The 23572-nt window shown below is 40.2% G+C and overlaps 1 protein-coding gene across 1 annotated transcript; it reads left to right on the top strand.

The window, feature by feature from the left end:
• Positions 1-1571: 1571 nt before the first annotated feature.
• IFNGR1 (interferon gamma receptor 1) lies at positions 1572-22698 on the top strand. Its single transcript, XM_050893403.1, is given in 7 exon segments — positions 1572-1653; positions 9124-9238; positions 9652-9824; positions 11324-11484; positions 12220-12397; positions 14757-14872; positions 21482-22698. Coding segments are annotated over 7 exon segments (1320 nt in total). The 3' UTR covers positions 21977-22698.
• The last annotated feature ends 874 nt before the right edge of the window (positions 22699-23572 follow it).

Genomic DNA, 23572 nt, shown 5'->3' on the forward strand with positions numbered 1-23572 from the left:
AGAAGCAAAAAGCTCATTTTTCTGCACATGACTGCAACAAGCCTTCAGATGAAAGGAGCAAAATATACTTCTGAGTTAGGTTTTGAAAACACAAGCAGAGTTTGGTGTCCTGGTGACTTGCACTCAGGTTGGCCACAGGCTCTGTAGCCATGCCCTTCAGAGACTTCATCATTTAAGCAAAAACTTAGAGTTTTAGTGAACAATGACATGATGAAGGGATTTCTAATAGATATTGCTGTGTATTAGCTGAATGAAAATGCTGGTTATATCTGTAGAGATGAACTAATACCATGTGCTTACTTCATTATTACATTGATGAGAGCAGACGTGCTGGCTTACAGTGGAAGGATGAAAACAGAAGGGGAATTCTGAAGCATGTTTATGATGCTTTCCTTTGCAATGATACAGTGATTTATTTTTTTTTCTTAAGTCTTAGTAAGGCTTTCACTGTGCCAGTAGTGTAATACATATCTCAAAGCAGAGTGTGTAATGAGGAAATGCCCAGTCATCTTCATCTCCTGTGTAGGACACAATTTTCCTTAGAAAGGCCAGACAACCTAACAGCAGCTGTCTGCATAGCTGAACACCCCCTGAGTTTCCTACAGCTGGGTGCTTAACATGTCTGCATTGATAGGCCTGTGACTCATTAATGGAGCTGGGGGCTTGTTGATGGGAACTCTCAGTCTGCATTTAAGTATCCTGGAAGAGGAGTCCCTGGTCAAGATTATAGTAGTAGAAGAAGAAGATTTGGAGGCTGTGATAGCAGTTGAGGTGCTTCTTGCACATTGAAAGCCAGATTTCCGAGGTGATGTATGTACTTCATTTTTGCAGCTGTCTTCCTGGTGTGTTTGATGATCTTGGTGGTCTTGATTTGTTCTTTTATGGTTCAGATTTTTGGCAGTCATAGCAGTTGTCTGTCCAGCTGCAAACAAAAACAAATTAGATGATAGAAAGTGCTGTATTTAGATGTCATCTATTATAATGAGTTCTCGGCTATAACAAAAGGCAAGAATAGTCATAAGATAGATAAAACGATATTTTGCTTCTACTATTACAGCAGTTTTTAAAATGTCCATCTTGTGCTTACTGTGGTTTTTTTAAGATGGTGATCTAGGTCTGCCTCTCCTCTCAGTACAGCATACCACCTTGTGGAGATTTTTATCATAAACAACTATTTTAAAAGCTTTGTGGAACTGTGTCAAACCTCTGAGCCCTAAGAAAATAAAAACCTGTTGTAAATTGAAGCTGTAAAAATGCACTAAATACTGTGTGTAGTGTTTATTCCTGATTCCTGTGAAATCATTTAAGTTCATTTCACTAAATATTTAAAAAATTAATAGCCTTGAATTTCACCCCCGATCTTCATACTCCCTTCATTTGTAAATTGAATGTGGTTTCCCTTTTGAATTTAAGATCTTTTGACAACTTATGGTAGAACCTTCTGCATAGAATTGCTGTTACATGCACTAATTTAAGCTTGTTTTTAATAACGTTGTTAAGGAAGTACCATCAAGGTATAGGAGTGGCATTACAAGAGAAGTGTGTGTCCTGGGTTTCTTTTGGAGGGATAAATGAAAGCAGGTGAACGCAAGCACATGCAAACCTTTCCACATATGCTGTGTGGCTGCTGACGCTTAGAAGAAGGCCGGGCAGGTAGCAGGAACAAAATTCTACAGCACCTTGCTGCTTGGTGTTTGCTGGTCTGTCGAGCTCCCTGCCAAAACCAGCCTACGGCCTCCAGCAGTCTGACCAGCAGGAACTGGGCCGTTTATCTTTAGTGCCTGGCCTGCCAGAAGTGCACAGTAGGGATGGATGCATGCTAGCCCCTGTGTGCTGCCCTGAAGGGGAATGCGGCAGTGGACAGAGCCCCCTCTCTGACAGTCATTTCCCATTTCTCCCCATGGCACGAGCTTGGTGCTCTTGCAGCCTGTGCTGAGCGCCGACCTCTTCCTGCTGAAATTCTGTCCTGCGGTTCTGGGCAGTGCTCCTAGCTCTCTTCTAGCCCCCAGATGGCTGTACTCTGCTTTAATACAGACCAATATTGTTTGATTCAGAACAGATTGAAGTGAGGCCCTAAATGATTAAAGAGGACCATTATAGAAGGAAATGCAGTTTTCAGAAACAGACTAAATTCTTTTTATGTGCTATTTTTCACCCTTAGCACAGACTTGCTACTCCTGAATCCATTTTTCAGCGTATTGGCTGCCTTTTTGCCACCTGTCTTTTTTTCTTTTCTCTTCCTCCCCCCCCCCCCCCCCCCCCCCCCCCGCATCTGTTGCTGCAGAGTCCTGCAGGATCATTCTCAGGTAGTGCTGATTTATCTGATCTTTTTTCCCTTGTCTTCTCTTTCAGTGGTTGTGAAAGGTAAGGAGAATCACTTTCTTACATTTGTGAAGTCACCTTTCTGGGTGCGGTTAAAGTGGATATATGAGCTCAGATGGAGCACAGGGCTGGCATTAGGAAGGCACACCGTTTTCCCAGTCAGGGACCCAGAAGGGACTGATTCCTTAGCATTGTATCTGGCTGTCTTTTAACAGGCTAAATGATGAGTTACCCATTTGGCATGAATCCACAGCAAAGTTCAAACTGTTGTCCCTCTTGGCCTATTGAAATGGCTTAAAACTGTTTTCCTATGATGTATCACTTGGGGATTATAAGGATTTGTTTGTTTTTCATGGAAATCCAAAAAAGGAGCAGACTTTCAAAAGATGTTTTTACTTGTTTTTTCACAGTTTGTCTTTTTAAGCTTTTGGTTTGTGCTTTCAATCTGTGTTTTAGTGCCTAAATGATGTTTAATAGGCACATGCAACTTGAATGAACTCTGTGGTTCTTTAAGTCGTTGTTGTCTCAGATAGCTGTACCATACAGTCTGCATTGTGGACTCATCAGGCCCTGTTCTGTTATATGCATTATTGCACTTGCAGTTAAATTCTGCTACCATGAGCAGTGGTGACAAATGCCTCTATGTATACAGTAAAGCCTTGTGGCCTCTGCCAGAACGAGGGAAGGAACTTCGGTGTTGCACAAGATGTAAACATCAGTTTAAAGGCGTCTCATTTTTATGTCTCTGAAATGTCCCGTTCTCCAGTTCATTGATTTAATTTTTGCTGTTGGGCGATGCATTACTGAGGCTCAGTGAACAGGTGGGACATTACATATATAAAAAAATATTAAGTCCTTCTATATATGCTTTAAAAATAGATCTTATTGAATATATGGCTCCTTCAAACTTGTATTTCACGAGTACTTTCCGTAGGTCGTATTGTTCAGGAGCATTTATATAATGAACAAGATAGTCTGGTTTCAAGCTAGTATGGAAATCTTTCTTGGTTTGCATGTGTCTGACCCTGCTGAGATTTGTGAAGGATGTGCAGTGTGGTGTTTTTTACTTGGGGAAGTGAATGTACAAAACAAGACAAGTTAGTCTTGTCTTGTAGATACAAGCAAGCGTTTTCTGGTTTGATGGATGCTTTTGAAGCAGAACTATATGATGTATTGTGTGCAACTAGTGGATTAGTTCTATGAGTTATCTTCCTTGGTCTTAGAAGATGCCAACTAGGTACACTTGTTCCTGTTACTTTGAAAAAACAAAAAAACCCCACCTTATTTCTTAGCAGTGTGAAACGAAGCAGCAGATATTTGCAGTAAAACAAGTGTCTTTCGGTGGCATTTGGGTTTTAATTTCCTCCCACATGTACTTCCTTCCTGTCCGCTATGCAAGTTTGCTGAAGATGTAAATGTCTCCAAAACTGAAATACATTAGTTCAGATAATTGCACATTGAGAAGATATTTGATTATATATATACATTGAGAAGATGATTGATTATATACACACACATGCCACAGTAGTCACACCTGCTGAGGTGTTTGCCACCAATATGGCAGCAGTAATTAGTCTGGATTGTTTGTATAGGAAAAATAAATATTCACATTTCTCTCTGAGTTATGTATGTTGGTTATAAACTGATGCAGGTGTGAGTTCACTGAGATAAACTGTGCAGTTGCATTCCCACATCTGTCCTCTATTAAATGCTCAACTTCTAGGTCGCCCTGTGGTCATGCTTGTGTTTGCTTTTACCCTTCTCTTATTCCTACCTTTGCTTTCCAACATTCCAGTTATTTATCCTCAAAATCCAGGCATGCTTAGTTTCTTTTAGTACTCTTAAAAAAAAAAAAAAAAAGTAAATCTGCTTGGCCTACCTTTGCATTTTATTCCTTTATTCTCTGGACATAAAGCTGCTGTCTGAAGTTCCTCTTGTGTTGTTCCACGGTACACATACACAATTCAAGTTCTGTATTTCTGTGAAAGAATTGTTCTGATTTCTCTGTTGCCTTTCTGTGAGCCAGTATTGCTGTCTTACAAGGCAAGGTGAACAGAACTAACTGCGGATGGAAATCACTGCATTTGAACTGGAGGCAGACCAGAACTTGTTGAGTGTCCTGTATCATGCATCACGACATGATTTGCTGATCAATTTTCTTCTCACTTTTTCCACACTTAGTTTCTCACTGTTTGAATTTGCACCTTGAGTGTTGCTGCATTTACATTAACATAAAACTCTTCTAATTCATGATAAAAGATTACCATTGTGGCATTAGCCACTATCATCTTCCTCCAGTTGTGCCTGCTGAACAACATAGACCAGGGTGTAAGATGTTTAAAAAGTTAATGCTTCATTATGGGTTAAGTAAAACAGTGTTCACATGAAGTATTATGGCATTTTAACTGGCAATATGCAGAAGTAGCATCTATGAGGATTAGATGTTAGCACTTTGAAAATCTGCAATGTTCTCCATGGTCTGTAGTCTTGATGCTGGAGTGAAATGAGGCTCGGGTGTCCCAAGGCTCTGTCTCTGCACTGGCTGGAGGAGAAACCATTAGAAATCAGCCTGAGTAAGGGGGCTGTGAGCTGGACAATGAAGACCATTTGATTGGTTGGGGAGGGGCATGCAGGGGAGAGAACAAACCTGAAGAAAGGGACTAGAATTTTCTGACCAAGGCGTTAAAAGTAGACTTTCCATGGGTGATCATAACCTGATCCATTTTCCGTGCCTGTTTTGAAGTCCTCTGGTCTGAACTGTTGCAGTGCTGAGCGCTCATCTGCATCTTAAGCTGCTGTCACTTGCGCTAAGGTTCTGTGTATTATTGCTAAATGACCTGAAGGGTAAGTTCCTTAGTCACTCAAATTGGTTAGGCAAGGTTTGCAGGCAGAGGTAGTCTTCCATGAAAATAACCAGTGTAATTAGGGAAAGGAGATGAGCTTTCAGGCTTTCTTTGGCTTTAAAGTAGAACCAGCAAACCTCAAAAATAAATACAAGCTGAGAACAATTTACATTTGACTTTACTACATATCCATTAAACCACTGGAGAGACAAGATGGCTGGTGCCTGTGGAGAATAAGGGAAGTGGTAGAGGGAATAATAAGGTGTCATCCCTTAGAAAAAGAAAGGGAGATAATTCTTGGCCTGTGAAAGGTGGAGAGGTTAATGAGGCGAGAGGTGTGCTATAAACCTATTTCTTTACTGGCTTTTGTTTGTAAGTAGAGTTATGACTTGTAGCTTCTCAGCTCATTCTGAAAGGTGTCCTTTAGATCTGTCTTGAGGGTGTGGAGTGAAGGATCAGAGAGGGAGATAGTGCTTGACTAACTTGATCACTGAAAGCAAAGTTGTTAAAAGTGAGGATGAAAAGAATGAGCTGAAGGTATGTGTAAACTCGTTCCTCTAAGTGATCAAGGCCAACTTGTAGTACCATCGGAGATCTTGACATGTTGGTGGTGACGTTCCTGGTGGCTGGTAAGGTGGTTTATATGGTGGTATAGTTTGTGAAGAAAGTTGTCTTTTCATGAGGAAAGCTTGTTTTCTGCTAGTTCCTTTGTAGTCTCAGAGCTGGAGCATGTTAAAAATCATCTCTGGATGGAAGAGCGGAGAATTAGGTTAAGTAGTCTTTCATGGAGCTGTGGAGGAGTGACTTGCTAGATTCTTTTTAGTTCCAGTTGGTTGCTCAGCATTCACAAGTACTTCAGAGTATTGCATTCCCATGCCACTCCTCTCGCAATTTATACTTGTGCCCAGCATTACTCTGTCCCAGGTGCAGAATCTGGCATTTGGACTTGTTAAATTTCATCCCATTAATCATTGCCCAATGCTTCAATCTATCTAGATCTTTCTGGCGTCTCGTGCCTTGAGAGAGTCAACAGCACCTCCCAGTTTAGTATCATTGACAAATTTGCTAATGGTGCATTCAACTCCTGCATTCAGATCACTGGTAAAAATATTGAACAGAACAGGCCCTAGAATTGAGCCCTGAGGAACACCACTGGTGACCGGTCGCCACCCAGATGTAGCCTCATTCACTACAACACTTTGAGCCCTACCATTCAGCCAGTTCTTCACCCAGAGCACCAGGTACCTGCTCATCTCACAGTTGGACAATTTGTCCAGCAGAATGCTGTCAGGGACAGTATCAAAAGCCTTACTAAAATCCAGAAAAACTAAATCCACCACCTTCCCTTCATCCGCTAGGTGAGTGACGTTGTTGTAGAAGGATATTAAATTAGTTAAACGGGACTTTCACTGTGTGAACCTGTGTTGACTGTGCCTGATGACTGTGTTTTTCTTTAAGTGTCTTTCAATAGCACCCAGTAAGATTTTCTCCATAATTTTTCCAGGTACTGAGGTTAGACTTACAGGTCTGTAGTTTCCTGGGTCTTCCCTCACACCCTTCTTGTAAATTGGAGTAGTGTTGGCTAGCTTCCAGTCAGCAGGGACCTCCCCAGACCTTTGGTAGATGATCGAGAGGGGTCCTACTGTAACATCTGCTGGCTCCTTCCTTCAGTGCTCTGGTGTGAATCCCGTCAGGCCCCATGGACTTGTGAACATTCAGCTGATACAGCTGGCCCCTTACAATTTCAGTGTCCACAAATGGTAAGTCACTGTTCCTGTACTTGAGGTCCTCTGACTCAGAGGAGCGGGCATCCGAAGGTCTATCAGTACCATTAAAGACTGAGGCAAAAAACCCCAACATTGAATGCCTCTGCTTTTTCTTCATCCCTACTAGTCAGGTGACCATCTTCAACAAGTATTGGTCCAATGTTTTTCTTAGACCTCCACTTGCTATTAATGTACTTAAAAAAGCCCTTGTTATCTGAAACAACACTGGCCACTTTCAGCTCTAGGTGACCTTTGGCCTTTTGTGTCTTCTCCCTGCGAACCATGACTAATCTTCCTACGAAGCCTGACCTTGCTTCCAGAGATCATACAATCTCTTTTTCCTCCTCAGCTCCATGAGGAGTTCCCTGTTGTTCCTTGTTCCAGCCAAGCTGGTCTGCCCCACTTGCTTGACTTAGGACACCATAGGATTGCCTGCTCCTGTGCTTGTAAAAGGTGGTCCTTAAAAGCTGACAGCACTCATGGACCCCTAAGCCCTCAAAAGCAGATTCCCAGGGGACACTGCTAAGTAGCTCCCTAAGTAGCTTCGAGTTTGCTTTCTTGAAATCCAGGGTAGCAACTCTGTCTATGTACAAAATAAAACAAGAATGTGGGGATGGGAGGAAGAATGAGGGGGGAGAAAGCAAAGTGGTATGTAATTGCGTAACTAAAAGCCATGTAGCTTCTACTGGCAGTTCAAATATGTTCTGGGATTTAATTTTCCATTCTTTTTTAAGCATATCTTTATTTGTATAATAGTACACAAAAGTAAAATTTTGTAAGACTTACTACACTGTGCCTTAAAACTAAATAGTTGAAGTAACATTTGTGTGCTTTGACACCTCTTCTGTCAGCTTGTCACCTTTTTTTCTTGTGGTTGAGAATTTGATGATTGTGTTCCTTTTTTCCCATAACTGAAATACCGCTTTTGTACATATTAAAACGTAACTAAACCACAGCACCATTTGCAGTGATGTATGTTACGTGTATCAAATCTTCGTGGTTAATAGCATATCTCAGCCTCTGTGTATTTCTTTCTGCAGAGTGTTATCTTTGTGGTCTTGTTCTCAAGATGTGAAAATTGTTTACTTTCCCTCAATATATCACTGGGTGAGGTTGGAGCACTTGCTTTGTGAACAAGCAGCAGTCTAGAGCAGGTTAAGTATGAGTTACCTGTCAACGTTTCACAAAAGCTGTATTAAGAGAATATTAAGGAAGCCAAACCAGACATTGAGAAGCTAAGAAGTAACAATTAAAATTGGTTGAGTGACCTTCATTTTTTTCTCCTTCTGAATGCCACGTGACAGCCTTCAATACTTACAGGATCATGTAATTTTAGTTCCCCTGCAGCTGCTCCCCAGATATCACTGTCGCTGTTGGTGCTTAGAATAGAAGCTTACTGTATGAGGAAACTATTAATGCTGCTTTTTATTTTTGTATTGCTTACTGCTTACCTCTGATGTTGTTTACTAAATACACTTCAAATGCTTTCCTGTATATGGAACTACATTACAGCTTCAGCATTCAAATTCCTTACAAATGTTAGTAGTTTATTATTATCACCACAGCTTTCTAAAAGTACTGCTGGAGTGGTAAAAATGGCATTGTCAGAAATTCATGTTGAATCCAGGCTTTCCCCAGCAGGTGTGTTGTCTTTTGGCAAGGCTGAGTCAGGAGGCAGTAGAGCTCAGTAGGACTCCCCTGGAGCACAGACCCTGATACTGCAGCTTTGGTATCCTCTTCCCCGCTGCACCCCCCGCCCCGATCCAGTTTCTGAAGAGCAAGAGAACTCTACAGGAGCTGCACTGATCTCCTCTAACTTCAGTAAATTCCTACTATCTGTCTTGCTGGTATATCTGTGTAATACCACATAGGGCTATAATCATCACAGCTTATGAACTGATACGGGCTATCTGATGGACTTGCTTTCAATGGGCATGGGTTATCTGGGGTTCTGGGTTGCAAACGGGAAGAAAGCTGTCTCTGTAGGAGAGAAGAATAATAAATCAGCTTGCAGGGCTCATATGTGTTCATACTGGTGACAAACTAGTCCATTTGGGGGGAAGTATTTGCAATTTTTATGTCTAATTTTTCCAGTCATTTCTAGCGTGTTGCCTTTTCCAAATAATATATTTGGCTGTCCTTATGTTTGACTAGGTCTGTTTATCAAAGTGCAATTGTTCTGTTTCTCCTAGTGCCTTCACCAACGCAGATTGTAGTAACATCAGAAAATTTCCAAACTATCTTGCATTGGCAGTACCCACCTATGTCTGAAAATCCTAATTTTATTGTGGAAATCAAACCTTACAAGTAAGTTCTTATTCTTTTGTCATTTCCTGTACCTGATATTCTCTAGAAGCATATAAAAGCAATCAGTCCATGGTAAATTCTTTTGTTTCTCTGTGGTGAAGTCATGTAGGGTGAAGGTCGCCTAAGTGTAAATTAAGGCAAAATTTGTCAAATAACAGGATGGTTGAGGTTGGCAGGGACCTCTGGAGGTCGTCTGGTCCAACCCCCCTGCTCAAGCAGGATCACCTAGAGCAAGTTGCCCAGGACCATGTTTGGATGGCTTTTGAATATCTCCAGGCATGGAGACTCCGCAACCTCCCTGGGCAACCTGTGCCAGTGCTCGGTCACCCTCACAGATGTTTTGTCACAGGCAGTGTATTGGACAATATTGTGCAATTGAAATTGTATTAACTACTACTTGATCTGTTTTACAGTTTAGGTTACTATAAGATCGTCTCAACTTGTGTGAACATTTCAGCTCATTTCTGTGATCTCTCAAGGGAAATATATGAGCCTTTTGCCTCTCACTGGCTTCGAGTTAAAGCTGTTGTTGGGTCACAACAGTCTGAGTATGTAGAGACGAATGAGTTTATTTTGCAAAAGCATGGTAAGTTCCATCATAAACTAAACCATGTAATTTTTTCCCCAAATTTAAAAAGTTAGTAATTATCCTTTTCACTGTATTATTGCGTCTTATTTGGAAATACAAAGTCAGGAGTCCAGGCTGAAATGAAGCATGATGGTTGTTCAGTAGGAACTTCTGTAGTTCTGCCTTTGTAGGGACTTGTTAGCCCTGTCACTGTGGTTATCTAAATATTTTTTTCAAAACTTATAAAGGCAAGAAAGTGATGCCGACAGTGCACTCTGTGCATCCTTCCCATATTCTTGCCTGGTGTCCCAGACACCAGTTTAGGGTAGGAAACTGCCACTGGAAGCTGTGGACCTTTAGGCATAATTGAACTAGTGTTCAGGTGGCTGGTGATGCCTTGCGTGGCACTATAATCCCATGTACTGACAGCTTTGGGTGTCTGGATACTATCTAGAAGCTATGGGAGTCCACTGTAGCTGGGTAACTAACAGTACTCATTCTTCATGTAAATCCTTTGGGTTGCTTCGGGAGAAATCACAGTTTTTCACATCAATATTGTGAAAGTAAATTGTGTGTCTAGATTCCAGGCCAACCTGTCCAAAACAGCAGGGCAGGCTCCAGCATTGCATGGGCAATGCAAAGCAGACACAACAGAGTGAGGAAAGACTGAGAGACTTCCTCTTGTACTTGCTCCATTCTCAACATATAGCTTTCAGGCAGGCCATTGCACATGAGATTCTCCCTGACTTGGGCTATGTTTTAGATAGATAGAGCTGGATTTCTGCATTGCTGGAACTGAAGAAGTGGAGTCCCTTTCGTCTTCCGCTATGATTCCCTCCCCACCCAATAATCCCATGACTTGGAATCAGTGGCTGGTTTCTAGTGTTTGACAAAGGGACAGAAGTCATGGTAATAACGCCGAGTGTGACAGTTTGCAGAAAATAGGTAGCCACGTATGGAGGAGAGAGACAAAATTGTTTTCCCATTGAACAAGAAACTCGTATGTTCAGTCAGATCATTAGACACCAAAAATTCATGTAGCCCATTGCCATGGGAAATCAGGCTTCCTAAGTACTGTTGCTAAAGATGAGATCTGTTTAGATTTTCAGATAGCCTTTGTTTCAGTACAGTATTGTTTCTAGCTGAGTGTGATTTATGGTGGAATCTAGTCAGCAGTATTTTGTGTTCTGTTCTCATTCACATATATGTTTAATTGCTTTGTTAGTTTTTTCTGTTGTCAGTGAGGTGAATTTTTATGGCCTGATGTGTATAGTAAAGTTGGATTGCTTAACAGTGAAATTCTGCACGGAAAAATCTGTTTCCATTTGAGAAGCAGATTCATGAATATATCCAAATGCCTCCATTACTTCTAAGTGTCACAGCTGTGTGATAGTAACAGCATTGAAATAAACATGTAATTCTTCTCAAATCTCTGATGAATTTTGGAAAGTTAACTATAAATAGCATATTTTATGTTAAAACCTTTGGCCTAATAGCAAAGGTGCAATGTGTTGCAGGAAAAATAGGACCACCAAAACTGAATCTCTCAAGGCATGGTGATAAAATCATGGTTGATATTTACCATCCTGCATTCCCATCTGTGGAGCATCTTCCTTGGATCAGACACATTTATTCAGAGCTCGTGTACTTGGTGACTTTTTGGGATCGTAAAAATCAGGTAAGTTCCAGAATGAAAACTTCAAATTAAAAATACTTGTTTACCTTAAACACATAAACAAGGGGTTCACTCCTATGACACACAGAGCCAAGAGAAATAAAGAAAACAGTTGAATGTAACATAGGACTACTGGAGCCCTAAAATGTCAAGTGTGTCACAGTGAGATATGTGACTGGAAGGTCTGGATTTTAGTTGTCCAAATGGACGTCTTATAACAAAAATCAGATTATTGCATCAGCTGTACACAAGATAGAGTTACTTGATTCCATGCTATTGTTTCTGCATACATGCTAAAACATTGGTAACTTTACTTGTGCCCCTTTCACTTGTCTAGATAGACCTTTCATGTAAGAAGATTACCTTTCAAGATACTGATATCACTTTATTTAGCAATCATGGAGGGTGAACTTGAGGAAAATGATAGTCAGTATGTTTATTTACAGTTACCTTTTCATATGCATCCAGGTACAAGTTTTCTAAGTGAATTAGGAATGCAAATCTAGACTATGAACAACACAAATTTTAGCTGAACGCAGCATGGTCTGATCAAATATAACATCTTAAGGTAGCTCATAAGCTGATAGCTGAAGTTCACGCAGCTTTTGCAAGGCATATAGATGATGTAGGAGCCACATCTAACAGTGTTTTAACACTTTTGGAAATGTTGGAAGGTACTGTAGCATTTATATTGTTGTACTGAGTCAAATGATATAATGTGACTTTCATTTTTTGCAGAGTAAAGAAGAGTTCCCTGAAGACAACTGTACGATGTATAAATGTATCCTCAACATCCCAGTTCCTGCTGAAGGTTCCACTTACTGTGTTTCAGCAAAGGGAAGTTTATATGGCGATCTGATGGTTGGCGCCCCATCAGAAGAAAGCTGCATTCATATTCCTCTCAAGCAGACATTGAGTAAGAGGATTCTGAAACTTTAGTAAGAACATTCTGAGTCTGACCAGAGATTTGTTCTAGCTAAGTATTCGAGCTCTGATATAGCCATTGGATGACTTGGATGCCTATGGGAGAATATGAAAAAAGAGAAAGCACGGTCATTATTTTTCAAATGCACTTTCCCAGTTCTATAGACCTTTAAAGATCATGTATTATTTTCAAGTAACCCTGACTTTTTTGGGGGGGCTTTTCCTGCTTCATTGATATTACAAAACCTGTTTCATTGCACCTGATCATTGGTGTAATTAACAAATGACAAATGGATCATTCACCAAGTTATATGGTTTTCAGAAGCATTGTCTGTCTCTTCTAACAAATGGCTTTTTGCTCAGTCTCATCACTGAGGAAATGTATATAGACTTCCGTGAGTTTGAAGCAACTATAAACTTGTGGCCGTAAAATGGAGGTATTGATGTCTTTTTCTTAACCAAAGAGAACAAAGGCAGCAAGTGGCCCAACTTTATGTCTCCGGATAACCTCTTACAAACTTTTTAATGTTACTTCATTATGGCCCAAAACTTCACTAGAGAAGAGAGATAAAATTAATAGAAGCAGTTGTGTTCTTTTATGCACAAGAGCAGCGGTATGGTTGAGGGGGAGGACATTAAGAAGAGTCAGACCAGTGGAATCTTACTAGTAATAGTTAACAATTCTATGTTTTGGAAGATTTCAGATTCTAATTTTATTGTACATAGACTATTTGCAATTATTGTGTCAGTTAATATGCTATCACATGGAAAATGTACAAATCTGTTCATTCCCATCTGTCATCTCTAAGGAACAAAAAATTAGTTATAAAATTCCTTTACCTCTATAAAAATATGATTGTGTTTATATAAATTGAAAATCTTGTGTCATTCTAATTTTTATTTACTTGATATAATGCTTTGTAAGTTAAGTTTTCTTGAGTGAAAAAAGGTGGTAAATGACAAATTCACACCTTACAGCTAAGCATTTTGAGCTATAAGGAGGTGATTTGTGACAGCCAACATGGCTTCACTAAGGGCAAATCGTGCCTTACAAATTTGGTGGCCTTCTACGATGGGGTTACAGCGTTGGTGGATAAGGGAAGAGCAACTGATGTCATCTACCTGGACTTGTGCAAAGCAGTTGACACTGTTCTGCACAGCATCCTTGTCTCTAAATTGGAGAGACATGGATTTGACGGGTGGACCACTCGCTGGATAAGGAATTGCCCGGATGGTCGCACTCAGAGTTGTGATCAATGGCTCGATGTCCGAGTGGAGACCAGTGACGAGTGGTGTTCCTCAGGGGTCGGTATTGGGACCAGCACTGTTTAATGTCTTTGTCAGCGACATGGACAGTGGGATTGAGCGCACCCTCAGCAAGTTTGCAGACGACACCAAGCTGTGTGGTGTGGTCGACATGCTGGAGGGAAGGGATGCTGTACAGAGGGACCTTGACAGGCTTGAGAGGTGGGCCCGTGCGAACCTCATGAGGTTCCACAAGGCCAAGTGCAAGGTCCTGCATGTGGGTCAGGGCAATCCCAAGCACAAATACAGGCTGGGCAATGAGTGGATTGAGAGCAACCCTGAGGAGAAGGACTTGGGGGTGTTGGTTGACGAGAAGCTCAATATGACTTGGCAATGTGTGCTTGCAGCCCAGAAAGCCAACTGTATCTTGGGCTGCATCAAAAGAAGCGTGACCAGCAGGTCAAGGGAGGTGATTCTCCCCTCTACTCTGCTCTCGTGAGACCCCACCTGGAGTACTGCGTTCAGCTCTGGGGCCCTCAACATAAGAAGGACATGGACCTGTTGCAGTGAGTCCAGAGGAGGGCCACGAAGATGATCAGAGGGCTGGAGCACCTCTCCTGTGAAGAAAGGCTGAGAGAGTTGGGATTGTTCAGCCTGGAGAAGAGAAGGCTCCGGGCAGACCTTATAGCAGCCTTCCAGGACCTAAAGGGGGCCTACAAGAAAGCTGGAGAGGGACTTTTTACAAGGGCATGTAGTGATAGGACAAGGGGTAATGGCTTTAAACTGAAAGAGGGAAGATTTAGATGAGATGTAAGGAAGAAGTTCTTCACTATGAGGGTGGTGAGGCACTGGAACAGGTTGCCCAGAGAGGTTGTGGATGACCCATCCTGGAAGTGTTCAAGGCCAGGTTGGATGGGGCTTTGAGCAGGCTGGTCTAGTGGAAGGTGTCCCTACCCATGGCAGGGGGGTTGGAACTAGATGATCTTTAAGGTTCCCTTCCAACCCAAACCATTCTATGATTCTATTACTGTTTCTGAGTTACTCTAATGATACAGCAGTGGTTTATTTTTCTGAACTTCCTAACAGATTTTGCTCTAACTTCTTAGGCACACAATATATCATCATTCTGTGTGGTGTTATTTTGAGCCTCAGTCTAATGTTGACAGTGTGTTGTGGCTGCAAGCAACTAAGGAAGAAGAACATAAAGCTGCCTAAGTCTTTGGTAAGTTGAGCCTTCTTATCTGCGTCAGATTTTTAATATCCAACTAGGTAACTTCTGTAACTATAACATCTTTATGCCTGTTTTTTTGTTGGTTTTTTTTTTACCATGGTCTCATAGACATTTAGGATTTATACCAGTCTAATATTCTGACAGCCTCTGCAACCAGATTACTTGTATTTGTTTTAGGGCTAGACTTCAGTCTCTTTAACCGAAGTAGCAGTAGTTGGTCTAGTTTGAGAACTTAGTTCTTAAAAACTCAGTGTGTGTGTGTGTACATAGACAGGTTTGTGTTCATTCTAGTAGCAGAGACACAACTGCAGAATTGCTGAGGTTAGAAGAGACGTTTTGAGATTGTCTAGTCCAGCCCTTTTGCTCAAGCAGGGTCAGCGAGAGCAGGTTGCCCAGGACTTTGTCTGGTTGGGTTTTGAATACCTCAAAGGAAGGAGACTCCACAACCGCTGTGGGCAACCTATTCCAGTGTTTAACCACCCTCACAGTAAAAATTGTTTTCTTACATTTGGATAAAATTCCATGTGTTTCGGTTTGTGCCCATTTTATCTTGTCCTGTCACTGCACACCTATGAGATTCCTTCATTACATGGTAATATTGTGATACTGGTAATATTGTGATATTGCTAAGTGCTACAATGTTCTTAAAGTGATGTGCAGAGTAAGGGGAGGGGGGGAATAAGTGCTGTAGGAAGAGGGAAGAACAACTAGGGGAAATCTGTTCTCACACTGAGCAGTCACAGGGAAGAGAGGTCAGCAGCTGCTCTACCTTAAAATCTCCCTGTAGCTGTCCTTAGGAAACAGAGTGGATGTTCCTTAAAGAGCAGCAGCACTCCTTGCTTTCACATTGGGCAAGAGCGGAGTATCTGACAAGTACTGTTATAATGTCCTGGTGTCTCGTTAGTCACAGCAACCGAACAATCAGCAGCAGTTGAAACAGCTTTCAAGAACTGCCATGTGAGGCAGTAGTAAATGGTAATCATATCAAGAGTGTATCTTCTCAGCAAATGCAGGAAGTCTCATAAGACTTCTAGAGGGGAGAGGCAATGATCTTCAATTCTGTGTTCTTCAACTTCAGGACCCTTTAAAGTGGCTCCTTCATAGGGCGGGGGTAGCTCAATGCCTAAGATCCCCCTGGAGGCTCCTTTCTTTGGAATAGAACATTAGGAGGTGAGATTGCTCTGACTAAATAGAGATATCCAAGCCAGTGATGCTAGCTAGGTCCCTTTGTAGTAAGCAGTATCTAGTCCATCAACTTGTGCAGCACAAGATGATTCATCTCATTCTAAAATAATATGCACTTCTGGTCAGACAAAGCACTCTCTAAAATGCCTGTTTCTTTCCGTGGACTGTGACGGAGCCATGAGACTAGTTCAGAGATAGCCATTCACACTGTAGACTTTAAAAAATCAGATGAGAGAAACCTGTCGGACAGAATCTGCAGCTAGACCCCAATATCAAAACACACAGGCCTGTAGAAGAAGTGAGACACTGGAGATTTTTTTTTCATCTTCACACCAGTGTGTAACTGTCTGAATATGTAACATTGTCCTACATACACAGTAATTTTTGTGAAGACCGTTCATTATAGCAAAAGACAGCTCATCCGGAGTGACAGTGCTATGTTCAGTGGATCCATAGTTATTCTGGCTTCCCAGTACCGCTGTGGTATCGCATCTAAGGGATCAGGAAAAAGAGTATCGCACAAATAGAATGTGTGCTCCTTAACTCCTGTGAGCTTCCTGATACGTGCTCCAGGTTCACACTTTAGCTCACCTTGTAGAAACTCATTTGTGTGTCCATATTGTCAATTTACTGGGCTATACGTTATCTTGTGATTCCTAGGTTCCAGCGTACCACAGTCTGGTTTGCATTCCACATCATGCTTTGTTGCTAAGGAGCTGAATGAAATCTATAACTACTTATAAAAATTGTTACCTGGGTGGTCAAGCACTGAGGCAAGTTCCCCAGGGAAGTGATCAGGGCCCCGAGCCTGTCAGTGTTCAAGAAGCATTTGGACCATGCTCTTAGATGTATGATTTAACTTCTAGGTTGCCCTGAGTAGAGTCAGGAGTTGGACTCTATGATCCTCATGGGTCCCTTCCAACTCAGGATATTCTGTGATTCTGTCCATTTCCATTGAAGTCTCTAGTGACAAATATAAATTGCAGAGCTCATAAGGGTAGTCTCAGTACAGGTGATATGAATAATGTGGAATGTAAAATGAATAATTAATAACTTATCATTAACTATTGATTATTTTTATAATTAATCATTTAAAGTAATGAATAAATAATGCAAATAATAAGAGTAATAAGTTTAATTATATGAAGTTATCACTGTAGACTTCTTGGAACTGAGAGCCTGTCACTGACCTTTGAATGTGTACTAGACATTTCTTTCTGTACAAATTATGACCATTGTGCTTTACCTGAGCTTGTCTGAAAATGAAACACCTAGGGAGTTTTTCCATCTGTTAAAAGGCTAGGCAAGGTGTCCTACCTTAGGACTGCTGCATTCCAGTGATCTGCTTCCTTGTGGCTTTAAGTAGATGCTAAAACATCAGTTGAGTGACTTTCAGCAAGTCGGAATTCTCCAACAGAAGGAAAAATAAGAAAGAGTAACCATCAAGCAGCTGCCTTTGAGTCCCATATACCCAAAGAAAAGAAAAAAAAATCCATTGCCATTTAGATCTCAAGAACTTTTATATTGTCTTTTCTATGCTGTTTGTGACTCCCAAGAATAACATGTCGGTTATGTACAGGTCCTACTTCCACAGTGCAACTGTCTTTCAGTATGGGCATTGAATGAATACCTTCATTAGAGAAAATGTTCATTTAAATGTTTTAAACATCCTTATTCATAGTAGTATCCTACCAGGAATATGTGTCTAGTGAAATGGAACAGATTCCTTTACAAGACTTCATCATGCTAGTCTTCTGGATCACAGGAGTCTGATGTTTCAGCAATCCAGCTGTAGTTAGAGCCGTTCATTTTCTTTCATTTGTCTCACAAAAAGTATTTCAAGAGGCCGTCTCTCTTCACCCACCATCTTCAGTCATTCCAGTTTGTCCTGTGCGTGATTTGTCCTGTACTAGATTCTTGTTGTAAGATTTGTGATAAGGGCTTATCCACTTTAAAAGGAGCCTGGCCTTAATTTACTGATATGCTGTGGGCCTCTCCCTCTGCTTTAACTTCACTGTCTTTTTTTTTTCAGTGCATATCTTTAAATGGTGGCAAATATTTTAGTGGGAGAAAGACTCATTGAAAAGCATCGACTTTCGTTCTTAGCTCATACTTCAGTCAACTTTTCTGCTATATGCTGGTGCTTTTTCTGAGCCGGACAGGAATAACAAGGCTGTGTTCTCTCACTGTATTTGTAGAACACTTACGGATATTCACGAAACACTTGAGAATTTTCTTTGTGACTCTGACTTTTTTGTTTATACAACATAAATTTTTGATTTGGAGAAATTGTAATTGTTCCTGTAAATTTTGACTATTTGCCACAAATAATTGTCATCTTACAAGAGAGAAGCTGCTTCATTAGCTTTTGTGAGGATTTTTTTTCCTGTGAGCATCTATAGGGCAGTAACATAGTCTCCTATTTATACATTTACACAGCATTAATTTGTTGTGGAACCATGCAGACTTTGTCAAGGTCCTAATAAGATTTGAAATGGATTTCTCAAACTCTCCTCCAAAAAATGTGCACCTGAAAATTACTGGGAATTCGTAGGTGGACAAGCCCTTAGAAAAGAAAGTTAAGAAAGAAACTGTTGATTACCTTAACTCGTACGGATTCCTTGGGATATGTTATTTATATGTATCCGTGAGCCTGGCTTCCATTGGTTTATCTCCCTAGTCTGTTGAGACAGTGAAAGACCTGAAAGCTCAGGTGCTGTCGTTGGAGACAGGAAGATAACTGAGCACCTGCATGTGCCAGGAAATACTGCTGACATTCAGCTTAAGCTCACTGGCTGTCAGTTTGCTAGTATTAGATAATGTGCATGAAAAAAATATTAACTTACCTACGGTAAATACTTTTCTTCAAATAGCAACCATATCTTAATTAACCTTGTTACTTGAGATGCTTTGAATGGCTTTCCAGTTAGTGTAGTAAGCTGTGATTCTTCTCTGTGAAGCTACGGATAACTGCGTGAATTGCTAAATTGTCTTGTCATGACTCAGTGGCTCTTAAAGAACCTTTGGTACCAGGAAACCCATGAGAGTTTTTTCTTCTGATGGCTTCCTTCTTTCATGGGTGGGAATAGGAGTGTCTTTGCATCATCTTGCTTTGGTCAAAAACTCACCAAGAGAAAAACTGGTTTCCTTTTTGAGAACAAAAGTCTTGGATGTAGCTGTGTAGAGAGTACTGATTTTATCTTTGGGGCTCATCTGTAAGCATTGCAAGCTGGCACTGTGAAATGCAGAACCTGTGTAGAGTACAAGGCACTCCCTTAACATGTTTTAGGACTATGATTTTTAGAGCCATGTGAAAATCCTAAAAGGACAGAAACAAGAACTCGTTTTTGGTTTTAACTTTAGTATAGCATGTACTGGTATGGGGAGAGATGGGAAGTTGTAAATGCAGCTTTTAGCCCTAGTTTCTGTAGCTTTTTGTTTTAATTCACATTCCTCAAGTACTCCAGCTTATACAGAGAATTATCTTCTCTTGTCACTTACTGTGTGACTATTGGAATCAGATTTTTGCTACCCCCAAAAAAACTACAGATGCTGGTCCCTTCAAGGTCAGTGTCTGTATAGTGTAAGTATCCAATATTTTTTCATACATCTGTATAAACAGGGTTTCAACAGTTACACTAATCCTGCCAGATGTTCATAACGTTTTCAGTATCTACACGTTATTGATTGTATTCTGGTTTCCACAACTATCTTTTAAGCATCTGCTTCTTGTGAACGGGTGGTTTCCATACATACTCATGGAAATTACTCTGAATATTCTTTATATAGTATTCTGACTGTTTCCGCATAACAGAAAATGAACATCCAGAGAGAATGATGGATGAATGACAGCTAGGTTATAGTGTGGTATATTCTCAGTGTCAGGGGCCACCTTAATGCTCTCTTTACTAGTTTTCCAGTGGCAGCCCTTGATTCCCAAGGGGATCAACTCACCTTAGTGGTGCTAACACAGCTGTGTGCAAAACTCAGTTAGATTACAAGTAACTGCTCTCCAGGGAGTTTTTGCTTTGTGGTGATGTTTGTTGTTTGTTTTGTTTTGGGGTTTGTTTTTTTTTTTAAACTCCAATAGTTTCATTGATCCACCATAAACCACAGTACCATCAACAGATATCAGGGCAACTGAGGTATGGTATTTCACTGAAGTGAGACATGAAGGCAAGTTCTAATGAAGCCAGCACACTGTGAAGGTATGAATGTAAAGATGCAGCCTCACAACCTTCTGATCAAGGAGGATTCTTGAAAAGCACAGTCAGATTTGATCATCTGGTTTTGATGGCTCTCGCAGTTCTTACACTAATACAGACTGGGAGGTTCTTTTTGCCTGTTTGTAGCTTTTCTTAAACAACATTATTTTTCTCCTCCTTTCCTCCTCCTACCTACATCCCTTTCTTTCAAATTTGCATCAACTTGTATTTTCAGTCAGATTTTTTTTACAAAGTATCTCAAAAAACAGTGATTGTGTACATTTTATTAAGAAGTTAGCTTATCTATTAGTCTGTGATACTTATATATAGTGAATTATGAAATTTGGAAAAGGACACTATTGATTGAGTAACCCTTTCTCCCTATCCTTTCTGTTAGCTTTAGGGAACATCATACAGCTGAAAACTTACCCTACTTTGTTTTTCATATGTATTCTTGAAAACACCTTTTAAAAAAAAAAAAACAAACCAAACAGAACAAATCAGAAGAATCTAAACAGCCTGAAGGCATGTCATAATCATTTAAAACAAGCTGGAGCCTGGCCATTGAAGGAATTAGTATGTTCTTCCTGGGGAGGGGGTTTAGGGGTTTCAAAGTGAAACATTAAAGTTCGTTGCATCATTGAGGGAGTGCTTAGTGACCCGAGAAATAACTAGGAAGACTTCAGTGTAGATATGACTACTGGGTATGCATAAAGGTTCTCACATAGTTTTAAAGATCTCTTTCCAAAGCTCACTCCCCTCCCAGTTGAGACAGTTGCCACAAAATATTACAGTCATTGCAAGTTACACTCATTAGCTATAAAGTATGAAAGGTTTCCCCAGCTAGTTGAAGAGTATTACAGCTTTTTCTTCCTTTGCTGTTTTCCTCTACATTGCAAACTTCAAATGACTTAAAATACAGTAGATGACATGAAATAGATTCGGTCCTTGCAAATGTGTTTGCACATAGCATTTTTGAGAGCTTGCATAAAAGTGTTAATGAAAACAGTTGAAGTCATAGATATAGGCTAATGACATTGCCAGATTCTAATTTTGCTAATTTCTGCTGGGATTGGTTGTAATGACATTAAATTTGTCTTATGAACTTGTATCTTTTTAACCTGTAAAATTTGACAGAAGATAAAGCCGATAATTAGTAGATTATGTGGAACTAAAAGTGATTTTTTTTTTTTTTCTTTCCCCATTTAAGGTCACTGTGATAAGAAACCTGAACACAGACAGCATTCTAGAATCAAAATCAGAGGCAAAATATGTATCTGTAATAAGCTTCACGCCAGGCCAGTCAGAGTTGCCACTGAATGATGAAGTAACCTTGCTGGAGGTAGAGGCAAAAGAAGAAACTGTTCGTCCTGAGAATTCCAGTGAAGGAGCATCTTCTATTCCTTCCCCAGAGGCACCAGCCAAAGCAGAAGAGGTGTCTGTGCAGGAAAGCACAGAGGAGGTATCTTCTGATGATGAACAGAATTGCAAAGTAAAAGAGAGTTATTTCATTTCTAACAGTGGCCAAATGGATATATGCAGTAACTCTTCAGGTCCAGAGGTTTCTGCCACAGAAATACAACAAACAGTCATTCCAAGCAGCTGTCTCAAGTTTTCTGGCTATGACAAGCCTCATGTTCCATTAGATATGTTGATAGATGTTGGTGAAGAGCAGCCTGTGATTGCTTACAGACCAACTGACTAACTAGGATAGCTGAAGTGTTTAACCAGAATTCGGGAAGAATGGCATTACTGAAGATTATGGAAAGTCTGGGTTATATTATGAACATCTACAAGTTGTACTTGTTCTGATCCAACCAGAGTAATTAGTACACAACTTAGTACAGTGGGATCCTGAAATGGGACTGAAAGTAGTGCCTGAGAACAGCATAAAAAGTGGGGAGGAATTTCACAATAACCACTTTTAGAAATGTTTGTGTATATGACATAACTCACGATTTCCTATTTGAAATAGCACTCTGGTTTTTTAACAGTACTCTATGGAGAGCAGACTTCATGAAGGAGTATAAAACAGCAGCTGTATCATTATTCGCTTCTGTTTCAAATCCTGTTCAAAGTTAATTCGATGAACATAATGCTTAAGTGGTCCTTCACTTGGTTATGATAGAGATGTGCAAGAAATATTTGAGAGTTTTTGCCTGTATTGGAGGTATTCTCTTGCTTGTCTTTTGAAGAGTATTTTTGTATTAAACGAAATGCTACTATTTCTTTTAGGTAAGAATGTCTATAACCTTTTCCTGTATATCTTAAGAATTTGATTCCATGGCCAAGAACCAGTTAGTTACAGCCTTTTCTGCAACTAGAAGTATGTACTTCCAGGACCATTGCTTTGTACATTTCAGTGAGTAAACAATAGAGTTTTTCCTTTGTAATGTAAGTCCTGTGACTAAAAAAGCTATTTTTAAAAGTGCTGTTTGTTTGTGTATAGCTGCATCCACTTGGATCACCTAGATATGTTGTGTAACCATGTCACGTTCTGGATAACTCCTGTATTAGTATGCTGGCTGATCATCATTGGAAAAAAAAAGATGTGTGTAATGAGTGGTTGCACAAATTCTTTAGAAAATGTTTTCAAAATTCGAAAGCCTACTTTCCTCCAGAGCATTTTTATCCTAATTCTTAGAACAATATGATTTTTTTAATAGAAATCAACAGGACTTCTTCCAAACATGTTTTCTAGCAGGTTGAAAATTACTACCATTTTTCCCCTTTTTATGACATAACTCAGGAACTACACCAAATTACCTCCCTCTAAAAATACATCTCAAGACAATAGAAAGGTAGTGTGGTAAGTTGTAGTTCATAAGTTATTGTCGTCTGACAGCCCTCTGAATTTTGTAGCATGAGGTTGTAGTTTTGAAAACTGAAGGATGAGGATTTTATTTTTTATATTTAAAAATCCAGTTATTTCCCTTTAGTCAAGATTTGATGGGTATTTTCTGTTTGTAGGAAATGTTTACAATAGTTCTTAATGAAGCTTAGTTCAGAAAAAAGGATGTTTTACAGACACAAGGTGGTGCATTTATACAAAATTATGTCTTTGTTTTAAAAGATATTTTCTGTAGGATTATCAGAAATGTTTGCATGTTATAGCAGGTGGTTTTAAAGGAAAACTGGCATCATAGTACTTCTGTCCTTATGTTTCTCAGTGGCATGAGTATTCCTAAGAAAAAGTTAGTTTATACAGCAGTTTCTGGACTGCTTCCATTGCTGCAGATACCAGACATTAACCACAATGGTACATACTCAATTCCCAAAGATTTAAAGACAACAGCTCTTT

This window comes from Gymnogyps californianus, chromosome 3 (assembly GCF_018139145.2).
Source record: "Gymnogyps californianus isolate 813 chromosome 3, ASM1813914v2, whole genome shotgun sequence".
NCBI classification, from domain to species: Eukaryota; Metazoa; Chordata; class Aves; order Accipitriformes; family Cathartidae; genus Gymnogyps; species Gymnogyps californianus.